This window comes from Lithobates pipiens, unplaced genomic scaffold (genome assembly GCF_037356315.1).
Source record: "Lithobates pipiens isolate NorthernLeopardFrog02 unplaced genomic scaffold, aLitPip1_a1.2 Scaffold_8, whole genome shotgun sequence".
In the NCBI taxonomy this organism is placed as follows: Eukaryota; Metazoa; Chordata; class Amphibia; order Anura; family Ranidae; genus Lithobates; species Lithobates pipiens.
The window spans coordinates 285178990-285202924 of NW_027507903.1; the positions used below are offsets into that span (position 1 = coordinate 285178990).

Genomic DNA, 23935 nt, shown 5'->3' on the forward strand with positions numbered 1-23935 from the left:
TCATGTGTCTTTTCTCCTATGTGCTCTGACCAGCCCCTGTATTAAATATACATTGGTCTATAGTGCATATTGATTTACAGTGCATCAGTGGAGCTACACAAGCACTTGGAGCAAACATATATAAACTAGAAACTAGGCAGCTAGTCATATTTGAATCCCGAACAGTGTTGCAATGTATCAGAGGTAACCATCATACCTAACTTACATATACACATATTTTGAGTTACATAGATAAACGCATATTACCTTGGCATAGACACAGCTGTCTGATAACCTCGTAAAGGGACAATATTTATCACACAGTGGACACATAGTAATATTTGTGGCTTCACAGATTTCTCTGCTGTAATACATAAAACAGAACACCAAAGACAATTTAATAAAGGGAAAAAAAACGCGCTAATGTATCAATTAAAAATTAATTAATCAATTAATAAAATTATAGTCCAATGAGCAGAAGCTTAATGTGGGATATACACAAAATAAACATAGATAGGAGAAGCCATGCTAGTATAGTCCAACTGATGCAAAATATTTGATTGTAGAAATAAACTTCATGTTTCTAATGGCCAAAGGTGCTCCGGTCAGATGAGACCTACATTGAACATTTTTGCCTAAAAGCAAAGCGCTATGTGTAGCGGAAAACTAACACTGCACATCACCCTGAAAACACCATCCCACCATGAAGCATGGTGGTGGCAGCATCATGTTGTGGGGATGCTTTTCTCTAGCAGGGACAGGGAAGCTGGTCAGAGTTGATGGGAAGATGGATGGAGCCAAATACAGGTTAATCTTAGAAGAAAACCTGTTAGAGTCTGCAAAAAAACTTGAAATTGGTGCGGAGGTTCACCTTCCAGCAGGACAACGACCCTAAACATTAGACTTGTGCACAACAGAAAATTTTGTTTAGTTTCGGTTCGTTGTCATTCGTAAAATACATAATTTCTTCTGTTATATTCGTTATGTTGTGTTAATACGTTTTCGGATAATTAGTTATTATTCGTAGAGTGTCAAATTCATTAGTTCGTATTCTTTGAAATTCGCTATTTATGTATGTATAGACATTCGTGATAATGATTCGTAGTTTGGAAAGTCGTTTGTTTATTGAATCTTTAAACACACAATGACAACATCTCTTCTCCTCGGCTCAAATACAATACAACACCCTTCTAACTCAGTTCTCAGGAATACACTTTGCCAGTAATCCATCCCCCGGCACAAAATTAATTAGCTGATTGGACTATAAGATTTACTTTGAGCTGACCTTTTGTTTCATTAGATCTTTAAAGAATTACCGAATCATGTCGAATTCATTCAAATTCATTTGTTATATTTCTTTTGTAATCGTTGTTATTCGTTATTTTTTTATTCGGACATTCGGATGCATCCAAATGTCCGAAAGATGCAAAATTCGGCCGAATTTCGATTTGTTACGAAACTAATTGCACAAGCCTACTAAACATACAGCCAGAGTTACAATGAATGGTTTAGATCAAAGCATATTCATGTGTTAGAATGGCCCAGTCAAAGTGCAGACCTAAATCCAATTGAGAATTTGTGGTAAGACTTGAAAATTGCTGTTTACAGACGCTGCCAATCTGACAGAGCTTGAGCTATTTTGCAAAGAAGAAAGGGCAAAAATGTCACTCTCTAGATGTGCCAAGCTCGTAGAGACTTCCCCAAAAAGACTTGCAGCTGTAATTGCAAGGAAAGGTGGTTCTACAAAGTATTTTAAAATTTTTTTAAAATGTTGAAAACCATTTATCATTTTCCTTCCACTTCACAATTATGTGCCACTTTGTGTTGGTCTATCACATAAAATCCCAATAAAATACATTTACGTTTTTGTTTGTAACATGACAAAATGTGGAAAATTTCAAGGGGTAGGAATAATTTTTCAAGGCACTGTATGGTATCATTTCCCAAGGCTTGAAAATCTGGAAGTAACTGAAGAAATATAAAAGGAAATATGAAAACGTGTAAATATTATCATACTTTCCTACTGTATCTATTCACTAATGCTAGTAGCGTAAGGATTAAAAATAGTTGATGTTGATTGAAAGAGTGAAGTTCTGCTTTAGCTCTGCCTGTCCTGAACTCAGTTTGTCTACCTGAGAATATATTCACCCTACCCAGGGCTGGATATATAAGTCTTTCAGAAGAACTACTGGAAAAGCAGCCAGACCAGAGTTATCATTTACTCCTACTGCCTGCCTCATCTCTTAGCTCAGCAAACAGTGTTTGCACTTACACTGTTAACTTAATGTGACATTTTTTATGGTATGCAGGACATGGTGTTTAAGTCATATGAAAAAGAATTAAAGTTTAGGTAAAGGTTTAAAACTTTAATTATTATTTAAAAAGGAAGCAAGTAAACCCTTATCTTGAAGGGTTATAAAGCTCTGAATTAAATCTAATTGAGATCACATCACACAAAAGGTTCTTTTCTGGTCACATCAGGATATACTCAAAAGTGCAGTTTGCTATACATGGCTTGCTCTACTTTTCCTCAATTACAAGAAAAATAGTACAATGTACACATAACTGCTTCAGTATAAAATGAAAAGAAACTGTTGTAATCCAGCCACCCACTGCTTCTAATACTAGAAATGAAGAGAGCACCTTGCTGAGTCATGAGTGCAAAGCTAATACATCAAAGTGTAGTTCAAAAGAGGTTAAACTGTAGGCTTTTATGCTATCAAAATGAGTAAATATAATGAGGTACTTTACCGATCACCGTGGAGCTGAAACTAAGTGTCATCCACAGATTCAATTACAATAGCCTCCTAGAACCAGAATACTGTAATGTCTTTGGGGTACTGTAATATATATCCAGCTTCTTTATACCAAAGATAAAGAAAAACTGCCATTGCTGATCTCTCCTCCTAAAAATGCTAGTTGCCTGTTTTGTTTTGTTTTCCAATGACCTGGAGTGAGTATGAAATACCACACATTCATCTAAGGCTCGCCAGTTCCTAAATGTCTTGCAGGACAATTTCATGGGTCAGATGGTAGATGCACCAACTAGAAACAAAGCATTACTAGATCTACTGATTACCAACAATACAGACCTGATCATAAATGAGGAAATATAGGGCAATTTAAGGAAACAGCGATCATAGGTCAATTGGCTTCAGTATAAATCACACAAATAAGGGGAATATAAAGACACTGAATTTCAAAAGAGGCAACTTCCCTAAACTATTAACCTTGCTAGAAGATATATATTTGGATAAAATCTTAAGAACAAAGAACATGGAGGAGAGATGGGTTCTCTTTAAGAGCATATTAAATACACTCTGCCATACTGCCCTCATCAGGAAGCCCCTACATATTGCACCAGAATACTCATCAGAGTCATCCTGAGGGGTGTAATTGTCATAAAATAATAAAAAAATAAGAATACAAAGGAAAATGAATAAAGACTCCATAATCCAGCCTCTAAACATTATACAATAGTAAATAAAAAAATAATAATAATATGTAGATCATTTTAATTTTACATAGTATCTATTATTTGGGGCTAAGGTAAATACCCTCCTGGAGTCCAGATAATACCTGATAATGTACATACATGATTAACTTTACTCCTAAACCCAAACAAAAAATGGTTCCAAAGGTATTTACATAGTCAGACAAACTTAGTGAGCAACATACATTGCAATTCTTCCACATATGATATTAATCTAAGGCCGCGTACACACGAGAGGATTGTCCGTCCAACTTAGTCCGCTGAAACGTGTTTCAGCGGACAATCCGCTCGTGTGTGGGCTTCAGCTGACTTTTTCAGCGGACAGTCTGGCGGACTAAGTCTTTCGGAATTTCCGTAATACAGTCCGTCCAAACTTTGTTTCAGCGGACAGTCCGCTCGTGAGTAGGCAAGTTGGACGGACTAAGTATGGCGCATGCTCAGAAAGGATTTACACGGCCGAAGGTTGCATTGCAGTGTATTGGACGTCGAATTTCTAGTCCCGTCGTACGTGCTGTACACGTCATCGCGCAAGCTTTCAGCGGACTGTCTGTTCGTCGTGTGTGGTCAAGTCCGTTCATTCAAAAGTAGGACGGACTGTCTGTCGGATTGTCTGACGAACTTAGTTGGCCAGACAATCCGCCCGTGTGTACGCGGCCTAAGGGTAATCCACCCCAATACCTGCTGACTATGAGTTATCTACACAGGCATTGATGTCTACATCCACATCCAACCTTTTAATTTCAAGTTGTGAGATCCCCCTTACTAGTGAACCACCCCTCCAAGGTGAAAGCTAGAAAATCTTTTAATTGTGTTGCTGCAATATATAAAATAATTATTTTGCCATTTCATTAGGCCTCATGCACGCTAAGCATTTCCTCAGCTCATTTGAATGCCTTTTCTCCATGTCTAAAGCTACATTTTGCATATGTTTACCGGCTGAGAAAAAAAAATGCCAAATGACTGTAAAAGCGGTGATTTTTCTGCCGAGTGTACATGAGGCTTTACTATTAATAAAGAGATGACAAAAGTTTGTGACAATAAGTGCTTACAGTGGAACTCCAGGCACTTTTCTCATTTCTGTTATGTAAAAAAAAGTAACCCCTGCTGTTTATTCCGTGTCCAAATCACTTCTGTTTACACTAAAAACCTACTTTTTTTTATGCTGGATATTAAAGTTTTCACTATATTTCCATCCTACTTCAGCTATAGCTTGTATTCTGTGACCCATTTACAAAATACAAATTCTGTGAATAGACAATGGGAGAGGAGGGGATGGATAAGCAACACTAGCGTGAGCCGCAGTTCCCATGATTACAAAAAAGAAATAAGAAAAGGTTCTCTGTCTGGAGGTCCATTTTAATTACAGAGCCTATGCTTGAATGAGAGCTTCTGTGTGTATTGGTATTAGCAGTGGTAATTCCTAAACTCGGTTCTCTTCTCTTTTTTCATTGAGAATGTAGCAGGAAAAGATCACACCAGGGCAGAGGCCAAAAACAGAGCTAGGGTTTATCATCAGCGCAATTTTCTGTACTATTGCCAGCCCTATTTTCAGCGTTATAAATAAAACACATGTTTTGTTACGTTGTCCATCATCCCCTCTGCAATCCTTTACTTCTGGATGGTGAGAACGAAGTAGGGAAAGTTCATACAGACACATTGGTACTTTCTTGGTGCTTACTACTGAGCGGATAAATTTGGAAACAGGCACAAGACAGCTTCTCTAGTCTTAGTATAGGCTGTATGTACTTCACTCTTGTTCTCTTTTCAAATGCTTTGAACTTACTCAGCACTGGGCAATCCCCATGACCAGGCGAGACGCCAAGCTGTGCTAAGCATCTCTACATCTTTCTTGTTTTAGTAGCAACAGACAGAAAAAAAAGGAACGCACAGCTCCAAGATTTTAGGCTATGTTCACAGCCCTGCACTTTTCATTCAGCGTTGCCGCAATGAGAGACACATTTTAAATGACTTTTATTTGCATGGGTTATAGAAGGAATGTTTTGATTTAAATGACAGAAGGCATGCAGCTAGCAGGGTTTTCTTTTAATGCACTCCACTAAAACACAGTACAGAGGTATGATTGTAGCCTTCTATATTTTCAGCCTTCTGAAAAACCTCTGCTCAGCACGCAGAGTGACCTACAAAGACATAACTAGTGCTCCAGTTTACCAAATGTCTCAAACTTCTTAAAACAAAATCAGGACCTGCATCCTAGTTTTTTGGACTGTGTTTGTCAAAATATATCTGAATAGTCTCATTATATGGACATATTGTTGATGATTTAATAAAAACGGAGAGTGCAAAATCCGGTGCAGCTGTGCATGGTAGTCAATCAGTTTCTAACTTCAGCTTATTCAAGTAAGCTTTTACAAAAAAAAACTGGAAGCTGATTGCTTTCTATACAGAGCTGCACCAGATTTATCACTCTCTAGTTGTAGTAAATCAACCCCATTTGGTTTAGCATTCCTGATTTTGAGGCCAAAAGGCTCACTCAGGCACAGACATGAAGGAAGTATTGCAGCTTTACGCCCCTTTCACATGGGTAGATTGATCGGGTCCACCCGTCAGTTTTTTAGGCAGACCCAATAGGACCATCAATTGCCCTCTATGGAGTGGAGGTGTCCATTGACACCCACCAACACTGGATTTGATCCTATCTCCTAAAAACAAATGGATGGGGTTCTCCATCTGTCTACCAGATTGGATGGCCATTGGGTGTAAACGGTATGACCACCCAGAGTTGACAGCCGGCAGTGTCAGTGTTCGGGGAGCAGACATGGACAAGCCATCCACCTGCTCAGGGGGGATCAGTGGACAGATTCCCGGATGTGCAGGCGGACTCCTGCCAATGTCCAACCCATGAGAAAGGGGCCTTAAAGTTTTAATAGATAACATGAATCATGCTTAAAGTGAATGATATATGTGCACATTTGCAGGCACTTTGCAAACTTGTTTAACTCGGTCTATCTTAGTAAATGTATTAACAATGCAGAAAATAAGGATTACCTGACTTGGCAGCTATCCAGTGTAAACATTCCATACAGGAAAACAAATAATCCAATTATTGCTGCTGGGAACAGCATTCCTGTATACCAGCCCAGCCATGCAAAATATAGGCCAATCTTCTCACCAAAATACCTCCTGTAACACAAATATAAAGAACAATGCATGAGCTTCATAATATGTGGTTATTATATAGTAGCTTAGCACACAAGGCCATAGGAGAAACATACATTAGCTGGTAAAAAGTAGCAGAGTGACCAGAAATATTTGTGCTGTTGTCCTGGAAGATAAATAAAGGCACAGTAAATAACATAAGATCAAAGGTTGTATATAAGGGCCCGGGCATCTAAATAGTATGTTCATCCTTTTTGGAAAAAGATGGAAAGCTAGAAAAGAAAATGCAGCAAGCATAAGCACCACTGACCTTTGAAACTAGAAGATAAAATGCAGCAGGCATAAAGACCCTTGGCCTATGAAAATATGAAATAAAATGCAGCAGGCATAAAGACCCTCAGCCTTTGAAACAAGATGAGAAAATGCAGCAGGCATAAGACTGCTGGCCAGTATGAAGAGACACAACCCTGATGAAACCAGCTGCGTCCAGTGTTAAAATTTGTTGGCATGGCGGTTCTTTTGACACAATATGGTAATTTCACCAAGATGCATGAGCTATTTTACCTGTTTTTGCCCTCATATGTTTATCTCATAATGTTCTCATCAAAATGTTCAATTCACATATATAATTTAACATCACATAGGTGTGCTGTCATATTTTCTGCCTATGAAGCTAAAAGAGAAATGCAGCAAGTGAAAAGACCAATGGCCAATATGAAGCGCTACAACCCTACGATTAGAGGCAATTAGTTTAGGGTATAATTTTCATAGTCAAACATCATTAAAGCATACCTTTTCATGGTGTAAGGCAAAACAGTAAAATTGATCTATAAAACATGTATATATTTATATTTTTTTCTTTCTGAAAGTAAGGCTGATGAAACATCCGTTGTATCCAGTGATAAAGTTTGCTTGTTGGAATGGAGGTTCTTTGGATTCAATAGGGTCAGTTAACCAAGATGTACTGTATGAACTATTTTACCTGTATGCCCTTAAATGTTTATCTCATAATGTTCCCATCAGAATAATTTAACATCACATAGGTGTGCAGTCATATCTATGAAATGCTCAATAACTGTTGAAAGCTTTTGTTTCTAATGAATTGGTATTTTTCCTCCTGAATTTTACCTCATCAAATATTGTTCCACTCCTCAAGAGACAGGCTACTGAAATTCACAGTAAAAATGCAAGGTTTGGGTTTGGATGCAATGGGGAATAGTTCGAATCTCCTTTAGTTTTTAAAAGGAAGGCCCTGGACAAATCCCTTAACCTTCTGTTCTAACATCTGTTTAGACATAAATCAAGAGGACATTTCTTCAAAAGCAACAAAGCCAAAAATAAACACCTGCCAGGTTAAAACCCTTCTGCATGCCATCCAAGAAAAAAGTTTCACCTGGATTTGACATTTAACAGCATCCAGAAGCAGGTGGCAAAGAGTGCTAAGTAGTCATTTTCACATTAAGATACTGCACAAATTATTCTTTTTTAAAAAAAACGTTCTGTGGTTGTGAGAATATTTCTTTGAAATCTATGAAAATTTGTAGACACACTCCCATGTAACACAAGCAACATTTGAATAGTTCTCATTGGGATCCAGAGACAACTCAAAATAACGGTGCAAAACAACTAGCCTGTGGATTTGTATATTTAGTTCCAGTATTTATATAGAGCTAATCCATTTTTTGGACCTTCTCCCCCCAAAGGAGCTCACAATCTAATAAATCTACCACACTCATACACTTCATGCCAGTCTGAGAGTAATCATTGCAGTTAACACAATTTCCAATTTGTTAAAATGCTGGAAAAAAAAAAGTGAAATCCAAAAATAGTTTCTTAGAAACATATTCACAACACAAGTGTACACCTCAAAAGAACTCACCGTACAAGATCCAGGGGCTGATATTTATACCACACTCCCCAGGAAGCCCAACACTCAAAAAGAAGGTGACGGTGATTGTCTGCTCCATGGGTCTTGATTGAGTTCTTACTTCTATAGCTTCCCTTAAATGCAGATCAGAAACAGGATTCATGTTTGTTAACCGGGAATCATGAGAATTTATTATCACAAAGCTAACTAAGCCAACATACTAAACTTCCCAAATTTCTAACAGACACAGAGGGTTTACTACACGAGGCAAAATTTTGGTTGCAGATATATACAGGGGCCATTGCTATGTTTACCATTTCTTCAGCACACTATACATCACTAATCTTTGTATGAAAACAATCTAAAAGGGATTCTTTACTCAAAGAAGCATGGAAGCTATCATTGTTGATTCATCATGTTGCCAGGTTCAGTCACATTGACCCTTTTATTTCAATACATTGAGTCTCAGAACAAGTATGTAGGATATCTAACTTTTTTTCTGACTATAACGATCTCCATAATCGTGACTCAAATATAAATGAAGCTGGCGGTAACCATAACAACCAGACAACTAACATTTTTAGAAAGAGGTCAGCTGTAGCAACCCCAAATTCCTCCCATGACAGGTTTACAATGATCTGTAATGCAAAGGGAACATACACTCTTTAGCCACTTTATTAGGTACACCTGTTCGATTGCTTGGTAACACAAATTGCTAATCAGCTAATCACATGGCAGCAAACCCAATGCATGTAGGCATCTAGAGGTGGGGAAGATGACTTGATGAAGTTCAAAACGAGCAGAATGGGAAATAAAGGGATTTAAGTGACTTTGAATGTGGCATGGCTGTTGGTGCCAGATGGGTTGGTCTGAGTATTTCAAAAACTGCTGATCAACTGGGATTTTCACGCACAACTATTTCTAGGTCACTGAAGAAGGAGGCTTTGCCTCCGAAACACGTAGTCTTGGCAACCATTTTTTTGTTAGCTAAAGAGGAGACATCTCACTCACCTTGTCTTTCCTCTCCAGCCACGAGTGACGCCACAAAGCGCCGGCTGGACCGCGCGTGTGCCCTACAGCAGACGCAGCTTGACGAGATGGGGAAACAGAGTCCGCAGTGACTTCTCATACCATCACCACTCCTCGTTCTTGGAAGCCAGCCCAATTATACAGGCCAGGAAGGGAGACATACAACCTGTTGTACATGCGATCTAAGTCCCATGTTTGTGAGTGCAATCCTCTATTGTTTGATTTTGCATTTTTATCATTAAAAAGGAATTACACTAGGGCAGTCGTGAGCTCTCTTTTCCTTGTATATTTCAGATGGTAGGGTCAGAATTTGGCGTAAACAACATGAAAGAATGAATGCATCCTGCCTTGTATCAACGGTTAAGGCTGGTAGTGGTGATGTAATGTGTCAGGGATATTTTCTTGGCACACTTTGGGCCCCTTAGTACCAATTGAGCATCGTTTAAATGCCACTGTCTCAGTATTGTTGCTGACCATGTGCATTCCTTTATGACAACAATGTACCTTCTGATGGCTATTTCCAGTAGGATAATGCACCATCTCAAAGCTCAAACCATCTCACCAGATCTCAATCCAATAGAGCACCTTTGGAATGTGGTGGAATGGTAGATTTGCATCATGGATGTGCAGCCAGCAAATCTTCAGCAACTGCGTGATGCTATCATGTTAATATGGACCAAAATCTCTGAGGAATGTTTCCAACACCCTGTTAAATCTATGCCATGAAGAATTAAGGCAGTTCTGAAGGCAAAAGGGGGTCCAACCCAGTACTAGCAAGGTGTACCCAATAAAGTGGTCGGTGAGTGTATAATGAAAGAAAAATGGAAGCTGCCATTGTATTAGGCAATAAAGCAAACATTGAAGGTTGCACCTTTAAAAAACATCCAGTAATGGTAGTTATCCAAACAAATTCTCCTTAGATAAAATTGGCGTACCCTAGTATTGGATTAAAAATGAACTAAGACTCAGAGGGGCGTGACCGGACGTGAGTGGGAGTGTGAATGAGTGAGGAGTGAGAGCATGGTGTAGCTCTCCCCCTCTCCACCCTGCCCTGCTCGAGCCGCTGCTTTGACCCCTCACCACTCGGGCTGCTGGAGACTGGAGGAGACTGGAGGAGCGGCCCCCCTACCTTGTTTCTGGATGGTCCCCCTGCCTGTGCGGATGCCGCTCATCTGGTCGGGCTGATCGAGCTGATCGGGCTCCGCCGCTTTCCGGGCTTCGGGAGCTGTTGGGCTGGGGTCGGTCTCGTTGGCGTGGTAAGCTATTGGTGGAGAAGGGGCTGTGAGTCTCGCAGAGGATAACGCGAGATTTCGAGCATCATCCGCATCCCTGCAACATCGCTTCTTACTGCCGCTGTGAGATGAGGTCTCCTCACGCTGCCGTCCTTCACGCCACAGAGGTAACAACTTGTGCTACGAGACCTGTCGGTTGGCGTTCCAGGTCTATGCTGAGATGAGGACTGTCCATAGAGAACCATCTTTGCGGTGTTGTTTTGTATTTACTTGTACATTTGGATGAAACTTGCTGCCCTGACTTAACTGATTTAATTATCTGAATAACATATAGGAGAGTGGTATTAAATAGATTGAGGGCATAGACCCCAATGCTATCTCATAGTTATCCCTTTTTTTTTCTCTGCTGGACTGCACCGCCTCATTTGACAGTTTTGCGTTTATAACATTATAACATTATCTACCATATAATTATTGCATACATCCTTTTTGCTGCTTTGAGATATCCTGTTAGGGGTTAAAGTGATTAAGATTACTTATTTAGGGGGGCGTGGCCAGCGCATGAGCTGAATGGAAGCTCTGTGAGAGAGCTCTGTGACACGAACGGGCATATTAGCGACAATTCACAGCGAATATCGGTAAAAAAGATACGAACAGACAACGGAAGAGTTCCTGAATCCGAAGGTGATGTCAAAAAAGCGGAAAGACGAACGGAAAATGAAAAAAACTAACGACATTCTCCTCTCAGTCAGCGGGAGGGAGAAAAAAAGATGGCACAGATCCTCTCACAGCTGCTGTACCAGGAACAGCCTCCTCAGGGAGAGCGCAATACACTGACAGGCCTGATGCTGCTCTAGAAGAATCACCTCAGAAAACACATCTGGAATCTCCTCATGAGGAAGATTACCTCAGCCCTACATGTCGCAGCCCGGCTAAAACTCATATCAAACTGGATTTCACAGGCCAGGAGGTAAGCTATAAAATACCTCATATTAGTCAAGATAACACAGTCATAACTCCTAAAGCTTCACCTATAGCCGCATTCCCCACTAATAACCAGCCTATTCTGGACACCCAATTAAAAGAAATGCTATTAACTTTACATACTTCGCTTCATACGGATATTTTACAACTCACAAATCAATTCTCCAAAGCAGTGAACTCCTTAGGTGAAAGAGTACACACTATTGAGAACTCTATGGGAGACATGACCAATACTATTAATGATTTAATAGATGCTCATGAAGAAAATAAAGCTGAAAAAGAGTGGCTTAAATTTAAAATTGCAGATTTAGAAGACCGCTCAAGGAAGAACAATCTCAAAATCAGGGGTATCCCTGAAAATATACAGCAGTCTGATCTTAAAAAATATGCCACTGACTTATTCTCCAACTTGCTGCCAGCTATACCAGCCTTAGAGCTCACAATTGATCGTATCCATCGGATTCCGAAACCGCCATTTCTCCCTCCACAGATACCACGTGATGTACTACTTAGAGTACACTTCTACCATGTTAAAGAACAAATCCTATATAAAGTGTGACATCTAGGACAACTTCCACAACCATATAATGCAATCCAGATTTATGCTGACTTGTCTAAACATACTCTAGATATGAGAAGACAACTTTCCACGATTACAAAAGCTCTGCGTAATCATAAAATTGAATACCGTTGGAAACAACCATCTAAACTACTGATACAGAAGAACGACACCTACCATACAATCACTTCGGTGGAACAAGGCATTAAGTTACTTTACGCATGGGGTATTATCCCCGAACCAACTCCACCTATCAGAGCTAAGAATAATCCGGAGAAACTTACGCCACAATGGCATTAGCTTTCATTGACTAGATCCGGTCAAAATACAATCCTATCTATAGGAAACCGATCTATCAGCTTGCCCGCCGTGCCGTGCGATACTAAATCTTTGGAACAGCTGACCTTTGAACTAATTCCCCATTCTAATGTTGCAGTATACATTGAAATGTTTACCACTGCAAGTTAAGTTTAATGTTTGGTTATATTTTTGTTTGTGCTTTTACTTTTATTTTTTTCTTCACAGTATCCTATACACAACTCATAGCATTCAAAGGGACAGGTATGTTGTGAACCTACAAAATTTGAATCAAAACTTTTCAGTCACTAAATTTTTGGACATTCATAGTCATTTCAGACTACAGATTGTTCACATGGAAGTAGAATTTAAAGCTATTATCAGGCTAGTATGTACTTACTTTTTCCATCTTATTAATATCCTTTTATGAGTATAAAGTTAATATCTTTAAATACTAATGGTCTTAACCATCCAGCAAAAAGAGCGTTGATGTGGCAAATGGCTAACACCCAGCGATGTCAAATATTGTGTATACAAGAAACCCATTTCAAAACAGGCGCTACTCCCACTTGCACCCATAAGAACTTTCCTCACATATTTACAGCATCAGGCCAACAGAAAAAAAGAGGAGTACTTATTGCCATACATCATTCAGTTAATTTTCAATTGCATGAATCTATTGTAGATACCAATGGACGATACCTCATATTAATATGTACCATTGATAATACACTTACTACATTGGTAAATGTGTATGCGCCTAATAAAAGGCAATCCCATTTTCTGAATGGCCTGATGAGAAAAATAGGTAAATGCCAAAAAGGTGCCTTAATAATTTGTGGAGACTTCAACACAATACATGAACAAGAACTAGACACTTCTAATCCCAAAACCAGAACCAACTGTGCACTTAAATTTTTTTTGAATAAAAGCGATCTCTATGATGTATGGAGATGCCATCATCCTGGAGATCGTGAATACACATATCATTCCCTGGTACATAATACCTATACTCATATCGATTATATTTTTACGGATAAGTGGTTATTGCAGCGGGTGAGGGAGTCTGACATTGCACCCATCACTTGGACTGATCATGCCCCAATTAGTATGACTATTCTACCTAAACACTCTCAAACGACCCATTTTCTATGGAGAACAAATGCATATCTTATCAAAATGCCTACCTATGCTACAGCTATACAAAACCAGATAACTGAATTCTTTAAATATAATGTGGGATCGGTGTCAGACTCCGCCACCCTATGGGGTGCTCATAAAGCATTTAGTAGGGGAATCCTAATGCAACTGAATGCTCAATTCAGGAAAAATAAAACGAAACTCATTGAGAAACTTACTGCTGACATTAAAACATTAGATTCCCAAAACCAATCTCACCCATCACAACAACTGAAAACTAAACTACAAATATTACGACAGGAACTCAGAACGACTTTATTGGATACATTTGAAAAACATACTAGAAAACTTAAAGCTAAATATTACCATACTAGCAACAAAGCAGGAAAAAACATGGCACTTCGGATCAAAGGCAGATATTCCAAATCAAAGATTCCATATCTATACCACCCTATTACTAGAGAAAAATTGCAAGACCCCCAACACATAGCGAATGCATTTAGCTGTTATTATAGCTCCCTTTACAATCTTAAAGATGATTCTCAAACTCCCACACCTACCCCAAAGATAATAAGTGATTTCTTAGATACTATTAGTCTCCCATCATTAACTACTGATCAAATCTCTGATCTTAACGTCCCACTTTCAGTGGAAGAAATTGCTAGAACTATAGACTCCCTGCCCAACAATAAATCTCCGGGCCCAGATGGAATGATAGGAGAATACTATAAATTACTTCGAGATATACTGGCTCCCCACTTATGCTCACTTTTTAACGAAGCGGCATCCAAATCAGAATTTCCGGCTGAGATGCTTCAGGCCTTGATCATAACACTGCCGAAACCAGGCAAAGATCCCAGTGCTCCCCAAAATTTCAGACCGATTTCATTATTGAACATTGACATCAAAATATAAGCCAAAGCAATAGCGAATCGACTGATGAACTACATACCAGACCTCATTCACAAAGATCAATCTGGCTTTACTAAAGGTCGACAATCTTCAGATGCAACAAGACGTCTGATTGATATTATACACTTCACTGAGAGACATCAAACGCCTTCTCTGCTCCTTTCTTTGGATGCAGAGAAGGCGTTTGATAGGGTCCATTGGGGCTATTTACAGTCAGTGCTTTTAAAATTCGGCTTTCATGGAAATATTTTATCGGCAATTTTTGCACTGTATAAGGGCCCCTCAGCGAGAGTATACACAAATGATATGATGTCTAGGCCCTTTGGCATCTCGAATGGAACACGACAAGGTTGCCCCTTATCTCCTTTAATATTTAATTTAGCCATCGAACCTCTAGCAGAACGTATACGATCTGACACAAAACTATCTGGTATAAAAATTGGGCAAATAGATAATAAAATAAGTCTGTTCGCAGATGACATAGTGCTTATAGTGTCTGATCCTATTTCATCTCTCCCGAATCTCCAAAATATACTAACGACATTTGGAGCAGCATCATATTATAAAATCAATGAAACTAAGTCCAATATTTTAGACCTAGGATTAGATAACACAACCAGGCAGTTATTGTCTAATAAATACCCCTACCACTGGAAAGACGAGGGGATTTCTTACTTAGGAATCACTCTCACTAACAAAACAAAACAGTTATTTAAAACAAACTTTTTACCATTTAAGAAACATTTTGAAACAGATCTGACAACACTTAGTAAATTCGAATTTACATGGGCTGGTCGCCTGGCAGCTTTCAAAATGATGACCTTACCAAAATTATTATATCAACTCAGGTCCCTTCCAATATGTATCCCTAAATACTACTTTAAATCCTTACAAAGCAGTTTGGGAAAATATCTATGGAATGGCAAAAAATCCCGTTGCGCATACCATATACTAATTAAACATAGAAATATAGGTGGTGCGACCGTACCTGATCTACAGGATTATTATGACGCAACTCTTTTGACCCAATTGCAAGAATGGTTCTTGCCTACTCCTAAAACTTTATGGGGACAAATTGAGAAAGACATCACACGACAGCCTAATATGCAATTCTGGTTACTTAGTAGGAAAATTCTAAAAAGTCCACAATTACAGCTCAATACCCACCAACGGTGAAAGCGACGCTACACTCTTGGCAGAGAATCATCACATACAAATGGGATAAAACTCCAATCACGGTGTTAAACCCTCCTCTAACAATTATACCAACATTAATTCCTGGCGTACAAATACACGACTGGAATTTGGGTGGGGATATCAAACTTGGTTCCTTCTTCCAACAGGGCTCATTAAAGTATTTTTCTCAGTTAAGTAATGAATTACAGCTTCCGAATTCTGAGCGATCTACATATATTCAAATAGAAAAGTGTCTGCTACACAATCCACAACTCAGAGCTTCAATCCCGGTTAAAATATGGTCTTTCCTCAATAACCATGCCACCTCACAGAAAGGAGTAGCTACAATATACCCAATTCTAGGGGAAAAAAACATACCCAGCAAACTACCTTCCTTCCTTAAATGGGAACAAGATTTGGGGCAAGACTTTTCAATTAAACAATGGATGGCTTCCCTACGAAGCATATATAGGGCCACTGCATGTGTTACACTATGGGAACTGGCACAAAAAATTGTTCAAAGACAATACCTGACTCCACATATCCTAGCAAAATTCAAGGGGAACTCGTCACCTAATTGCTGGAGAAATTGTACCCAATTGGGGACCCTATTTCATATTATGTGGGACTGCCCAAGCTTACATAACTACTGGCAGGCAATCTCCCATTTACTCACTTCCGTAACAGGTATTGTCCTTCAACTTCCACCAGAACTAGCCATTCTGAATATGAATTTACATACGATTCCCAAACAATATCGTAAAGTAGTAACACATATACTTTTAGCTGCGAGACTATCCATAACTAGAAAATGGAAAACTGACTCTCTTCCTACTATGACAGAAGTTATAGAATTAATCCAACTCCACCACTCCTATGAATTGTTATTTCCTAATGACAAATCCCTATATATTAAGGAACAACAACTATGGGAACCTTGGAGTACATGGTACAAAAATTATACTTCCACAATTTAGATAATGCTGATTCTTTAATCATATAGAAGAAAGAACTCCTGTGCGTTTTAATATTTTTTTTTTGGATGGCTTTAAAAATAATTTCATAGCAAAGTGACAAATATATCACATATTTGTTTATCTGAATTGAGCTGCGGAGTAAGAATAGATCTTTATTTTCCTTCATAAAAGATAACTACTGTGTTTGAATTTCCTTTAGGATGTTGGCCTAGGTACTCCAAGACACAGATAGATCCCTGTGAGGGGTGTCTTGGGGTACAGAAGTGGCCATTATCCATATCGCTATTTATAAATCTTACAATAATTATATTACGGACTTTATTATACAAATTCTAAGAGACTTACTCTTGTTCGAGTCCCTTTATGACTATGAATATTAGATACTTAGGAATACTACTTTATTCTTTATTGTGGATTATTTGTTTCTATGCTATATTATGCTGAGAAAACCCTGTCACTACATTATACTGTGTTATGTTACTTTTATTACTATATATTATTTTTTTTTGTTTTGTAACCCTTGTTGTAACTAACTCTGCTAAAAATCTCAATAAAAACATTTGAAAAAGATTACTTATTTATTTTTTACTAAATGTTTATTTCTCGTCACATTTGCTAGTAGTGTAACGTACTTCCGCACTGCTGTTTCCCTCCGTATCGCTTTCTAAGATTCAAGCTTAAGTCGTATGCGGTGCTTCCTATATAATTGCCTTATATTTTGTTTACACTACGATCAAATAGTGCTGAGAAGTTTTCAGCTTGCGGAGCTACCCCTCAGCTTATCGCTTTTAGCCTCCCTCCTTTCCAGGAGTGGGTTACTCTTGGATATTTTGGGTGGGAGTGTCACGGTGGTCTATTGAAGCCCTAGTGGGAAAAATCCCAGTTTTTATCCAAAGCTAATCATGTCCAGGAAAAGATCTCCTGAAGAGCAACCTCCCTTGGAGGGGTCTCAAATCACCCGCTCGGCTAAGGATAAAGCCAATCATATGGCTCTGACTGCGGCCGCAAAACTAGAGCGATACGCACACCCGGGCCTTGTTTCACCCTCAAAGACAGGTAGCCAACAGAATATTCTACAGAATAAAGATTCTAAAAACTCGTCTGGAGACAGAAAGAGCCAAGGACATTCTGCGACTAACCCTCTCACCCCATTGGTTCCTAAACCTGGTGGTACTAAGGGATCAGCGGGAGGAAAAACTGTAATAGTCAATGCAAACACAGAAGCGAGCGATACGTCAGCTAGTAACTATACACCTACACCTGCTATGCTGGAGGGGGAGCCTACATTAAGAGACATACTGAATGCGATTAAAGAATGTAAAGTCTCAATGTCTAGCTTTGATAGCCAGTTGAGATCTATTAAAGAGGAATTACTATCTATGAGACAAGAATTAAATAGGACTATTTTAAGGACCTCCGATCTTGAGGAACGTGTAGGTGTGATTGAGGACGAGCTGAGTCCTGTGAAGCAAGAAGTCGCATCTCTTAAAAATATGATCAACAGTCAAGCGGCTAAATTGGATGAGATGGAAAACAGGAGCCGAAGAGACAATATTAGGGTGATAGGACTCCCCAAGCATTGTGAGGGCACTAATTTAAAAGGTTTTCTAGAGGGGTGGTTCCGGGATCTTTTTGGGGTCACTGCTTTCAGTCCCCTATTCGCAATAGAACGTGCACATCGAACTCCAGCTAAAGTTCACCACATGGGGGACCATCCTAGGCCTATATTGATCAAAGTTCTTAACTACCATGATAAAGTGTCCTTACTTCGAGAAGCCAGGGAGAAGGGTGACATTAGATGTGAGGGGGCTAGGGTCTCTTTATACCCTGATTTCTCGCCAGATCTTCAGAAACGAAGAGCCAAATTTATTCCAGTTTAGTGGAGTATGATTAAGTATAAGATAGATTATGCTCTACTCTATCCAACTCGCCTTAGGGTAACAGCACTCGGTAGGAAGTTTTTTTTCAATACACCGAGGGAGACAGCCCAATGGCTAGAGGGTAACAGAAACGAGTTATAGACCTACATAATTGGGTTGTTTTTCACGATGTTTTTCACGATTTAATAAATCTTATGGTTTGTAATTTGTCAAGCGGGGGATGAATTTTTTTTTGTATGTTTATTTTATGTATCAAAAGGAGTAGGGGGGGTTGCACTGAGAGGGATTGAGTTTAAAAGAATGTATATGGATGTCTGTGGAGGGGTGCACTTGTGCTCCTCGTTTTGGGTTTGGTTTTCTATTGAAGTATCAATTAGAAATAGTGTAAGTAAGTGGGTGATGGGGTGTAAGAAGGTCACAAGTCAACCCCTAGTGGGGAGCTGTGTAGGGCAAGATAGGAAGGTGGGGAGGGGGGGGATCTGAGTTTAGGATTTGGGAGGGATAGCGAGGGAAGGGTGGAAAATATTGCACTAATTCATGTATACATAAGATTCAAGATCTACCTCCTGGGAGGAGGTGGGAGAAGGCACTATAATTTGGGGGGTAAAAACTTAACTTATGCATTTGGGAGTGGCACGATTGTAACTGTATGGGAAAGGGAAGGTCTCTCACTCTTCTTTTCTTTTTCTTTTACTCTTTTTTTTCTCTGTTTAAATTCGCCCATTACATAGGCTGCTAAGATGTGATGCAGGCAAAAAGAATTAGGATAATGTCATGGAATGTCCGGGGTTTGGGAGATCCGACCAAGAGAGCTGTGGTATTATTAGCATTAGAGGGCATAGGGCCCGGTTTGCTTTGCTTGCAGGAGACACATTTGACTGCTGAGACGGTCCCGCTCTTCCGTGGTCGGAAATTCCAAACTCAATTCCATTCGGTATTCTCCTCATATGCAAGAGGGGTAAGCATTTTGATCGACAGGTAGATTTTATTTTCCTGTTATAATAATTGTATAGACACAAAGGGTCGCTACATTTTTTTATATTGCCGTATGGAAAATAATCCATATGTGATAGCAAATATATATGTTCCACCTCCATTTAAGTTGGAGATTTTACATGAGTTAATATCATTTATAACAGATAAACCTGATATACCCATTATAGTAGTAGGGGATTTCAACGAGGTTCTAGACAAGTCCTTAGATAGATTTCCAACGGTAACTCCAACAATGGTGGGGAATGGGACGAGGCTATCTCGCTTCCTATGTGAAGTAGTCTTATATGACTCGTGGTGTACTCGTTACCCGCTGGAGCGACAATACTCCTGTTTTTCAATGTCTTATTTCACTTTATCTAGACTTGATATGGCTCTGGTGAACACCCAAGCTCTGGCCTTGGTGGAGGCAGTACAGTATGGCCCAAGGGGGATATCAGATCATTCCCCCTTAACATTGACACTTATTGTGGGGAAAAAGCAGTATCCTGGGCAATGGAAAATTGATCCTTCATGGTTAGAGATTTTGGGCGATCCAGAGCGATTGATATCTGAACTCAAATATTTTATCCATATTAATGCGGGTACTGCATCAGTGGGGGGGGTTTGGGATTCATTAAAAGCTTTTTTAAGGGGGCTCTTTATCCAGCAAATAGCGGCTAATAAAGCTGAGATGAAGAACCGGGAAGAGGAGGCTAGGAAGATTGTGCTGAGGGCAGAACAGCAGTATATTATCAACCCAACCCCACTCACTCAGAAGGCATGGTTGGAAAAGCAGCAAGAGTATAAGATGACCATTAGGAGAAAGATAGATAATAGACGTATATTTCAGAGACAAGTAAATTTCGGGGAAGGAGAAAAAGTGGGTCGCTTACTGTCTCTACTGGTTAAAACAAATTCTGCCCCTTCAACGGTATTAGCGCTTAGGACGCTACAGGGAGAGATTACTGCTGAACCCACTATTATTAAAAATATTTTACACCACTACTATAGCTCCCTATATAAATCCCAGAGGGGGGGGGGGGGTGAGGGGGGAACGACCGCTGCTTTTTTGGGAAATATATGCATACCAACTAGTTCATCCAATAACTATGGATGAACTTCGTAAAGCCATGGCAGAGATGCCCAACCTAAAATCACCAGGACCTGACGGGATACCTATTGAGGTTTACAAGAAATATGGCGAGGTTCTGCTGCCAGAACTGCTGGAGGCATTGACTCAGGCATTGGCGGTGGGGACGTTGCCTACTTCAATGTTAGAGGCCACTATAGTAGTTGTCCCCAAGGAGGGGAAAGACCCAATGGATCCTGCTTTGTATCGTCCGATTTCGCTGTTAAGCACTGATGTAAAGATCTTAGCAAAAATACTGGCAACACGTTTAAAAAAGTGTATTCATAAGCTTATTCATTCTGACCAGGCGGGATTTATCCCGAACAGGTCTACCAGTATTAATATACATAGAGCCTATTTAAATATCCAGATCCCGGCAGACAATGGAGGCTCCAATGGATGCAGCCAAGGCCTTTGATTGCCTTGAGTGGGAATATTTATTTGCGGCTCTTGTTAAATTCGGGTTTGGGCCGAATTTAACCAAATGGACAAAGATGCTTTACACCAATCCAAGCGCGAAAATAAAAATCAATAATGTATTCCAATTGGCTGCCCTCTTTCCCCTCTTATTTTTGTTCTGGCAATGGAACCATTGGTAATAGCTATCAGGGCTAACCCTGCTATACAGGGATTTAGGAGAGGGCAGATAGAGGAAAAGATCGCACTATTTGCCGATGATGTTTTGCTTTTCTTGGGAGAGGTTCATACCTCGTTAAAAGCGGCAATGGGAATGATTAGGGAATTCGGCCAAATATCTGGATTGACTATCAACTGGGATAAATCTGCATTACTTCCGATAGACACGGGGGTCACCGATACACTACGGGATACCCTTAACTTAAAGGTGGTGGAGAAAATTAAGTACTTGGGGGTCTGGATGGCAAGGGATGTAAATGGGTACCTGGAGGATAACTTAGCCACACTCCTGTTGAAGCTCAAACATATTTGGAGCCGCCTCCCCTTATCGATGGCGGGACGTTGCAATTTGGTGAAAATGGTGTGGCTCCCCCAAATTTTATATTTTTTCCATAACTCGCCGATCGGTTCGAGGTGGTTTAAGAAAATAGAATCTCTGTTTAGAGATTTTATATGGAAAAAGGGGCTGCCTAGGATTAGCCTACGGACATTGCAGCTACCACTGGAGGAAGGGGCACAGTTGCAGCACCTAGCAGGAATATTGAGCGAGGGTATGCCTCGTTGCAGCCTGGTAATGCTAGGATGCCCACATGATACACTTATTGAGGCCCTTGAGGCAAACTCGTTTGGTGTAAGTTGCCCAACGATTAACCAGATTATTAAACTCTGGAAAACAGTTAAGGCTTTACTAGGATACCGGGGGATATCTGTATTGGCACACTTATGGAACAATAGAAACCTGGCTGAAATAGCTAAAGTTGAAAGATGCAGAAAATGGGCGAACCAAGGGATAAACCAACTAATGCAAATATTTCAGGGTTCAGATATTAAATCATTTACTAGTCTAAAACTGGAGTTCTCGTTGTCGAACCATTCGTTTTATAAATATCTTCAGGTCAGACATGCAGTCCAGTCACAATTCGGGCCACAAAAGGTACAGTGCCCTGTTTAAGTGGACCTTAAACAGGGCAATACCAATAAGTTCACTAGCTTATGGGGGTCTTGCTTGCGGAAGTTGGGGATCCTACCATAAGCAGATGGGCTGTAATAGCTTCTGTCTTAGAAAGTAGACCCTCCTAACGGGTGGCTTTCTCCTTCTTGCAGTGATCTTTTTAATATCTCTCTGTCTCATATCTCTCTCTATGAGTGTCTTTCCCATTTTTTGAAGGGTCGACCCTTCTTTTCCCAGGGTTTCTCTGTTGGCCTCTTCATGACTCTGTTCGTTAAACAAAGAATGATATTGCCACAGAACTGGGGAGAGGAGAGAGGAGGCCATGGTTCAATTAGGTATACGATGGGGTCTTATGGGGATGATGGGGGGAAGGGGTGGGGAGCTGGGGGGAGGAAAATCTAAATTAGGTATGAGATGCCAGGGTAATAGATATAGTAAATGTGCACAATTTAAGAACATCAAGGGTGCGGAGGTTTATACTTATCTTGTTCTGTAGTGTCTTTTTTTTTTTTGTATTTCTTATATGCTACGAATTTTCGTTGTAAGTAAAAGGAATCCTTGGGAAAACTTTTTGATATGAAATAAGCCACGATGATGTGCAATATGGAACGAGACTTGAATGAGTGGCAAGCTGAATCTAGTCTCTGGTATAAAAACACTGATGTGGCAAGAAAGAAAAAAAAATGAACTAAGACTGATATGAACCATTATACCGCCCTAACAGATGCTTTTTAAGATTTCTTATAAATGAAGGAGGACACACCCAGTCTACCTTGCTTAACGTGATTGTAAAGCCTTGTTTATTTTTTTCCCTCTAAAAATAACAAACATGTTATACTTACCTCATCTGTGCAGTGGATTTGCATAGAGCAACCCCAATCCTCCTCTTCTTAGGTCCCTCTTCTGTGATCCTGGCCCCTCCCTCCTGATCAGTGCCTCCACAGCAAACAGCTTGCTATGGGGCCACTTGAGCCGAGTCACAGCTCCCTGTGTCCATTCAGACATGGAACCCCTAACCCGCCATTTCCCTGATTGGCTAGCTGACTTTAATTGTCAGCAGAGGCAGCCAATGGCACTGCTGCTGTGACTCAGCCAATCAGGAAGGAGAATCTTGGACAGCTGAGGTGCTAGTGGACAATGCTGGACAGAGAGGGTGTTGGGGGGGGGGGGGGTCTGATACACACAGAAGGCTTTTTATCTTAATATATAGAATGCATTAAGATAAAAAAAAAACCTTCTGCCTTAATCACTTAATTAGTCATTGTTCCATTGCTTTTTTGTTTTTTTTTGCACATTAATTTAATTTATTATGTTTATTTTTAACTTTTTTCTTTATTTTTAATTTTTTTGGATTGTGCCCCTCTTTTGCCTCCACGTCCTTCCCTTCCCTCTCCCCTCACCTCCTCCTTTTTTGGGGGGGGGGGGGAGTTTTAGGTTGGTTGGGTCTTGTTTGGGGGTTTTTTTTTTCCTTTTTTAAATTTTTTTATGTAATTGTTTAGCCTCATACACACGATTGGACTTTGTACAAACTTTCCCGTGGACTTTTGTACAAAGGGCGTAGTCCACAAGTTTGTATTGCATACACATGATCGGACTTTTTA

At 39.8% G+C, this 23935-nt stretch overlaps 1 protein-coding gene across 5 annotated transcripts in view; it reads right to left on the reverse strand.

The window, feature by feature from the left end:
- The window catches only part of ANO4 (anoctamin 4), a 320816-nt gene that overhangs the window by 67004 nt on the left and 229877 nt on the right, over window positions 1-23935 (reverse strand). For all 5 annotated transcript variants that reach the window (XM_077472273.1, XM_077472272.1, XM_077472275.1 and 2 more), the window contains 3 exons: window positions 8469-8590; window positions 6479-6613; window positions 247-343 (listed from right to left, as the gene is read on the reverse strand). In XM_077472273.1, the coding sequence (XP_077328399.1) occupies window positions 247-343; window positions 6479-6613; window positions 8469-8590 (354 nt within the window). The remainder of the gene's footprint in view (window positions 1-246; window positions 344-6478; window positions 6614-8468; window positions 8591-23935) is intronic.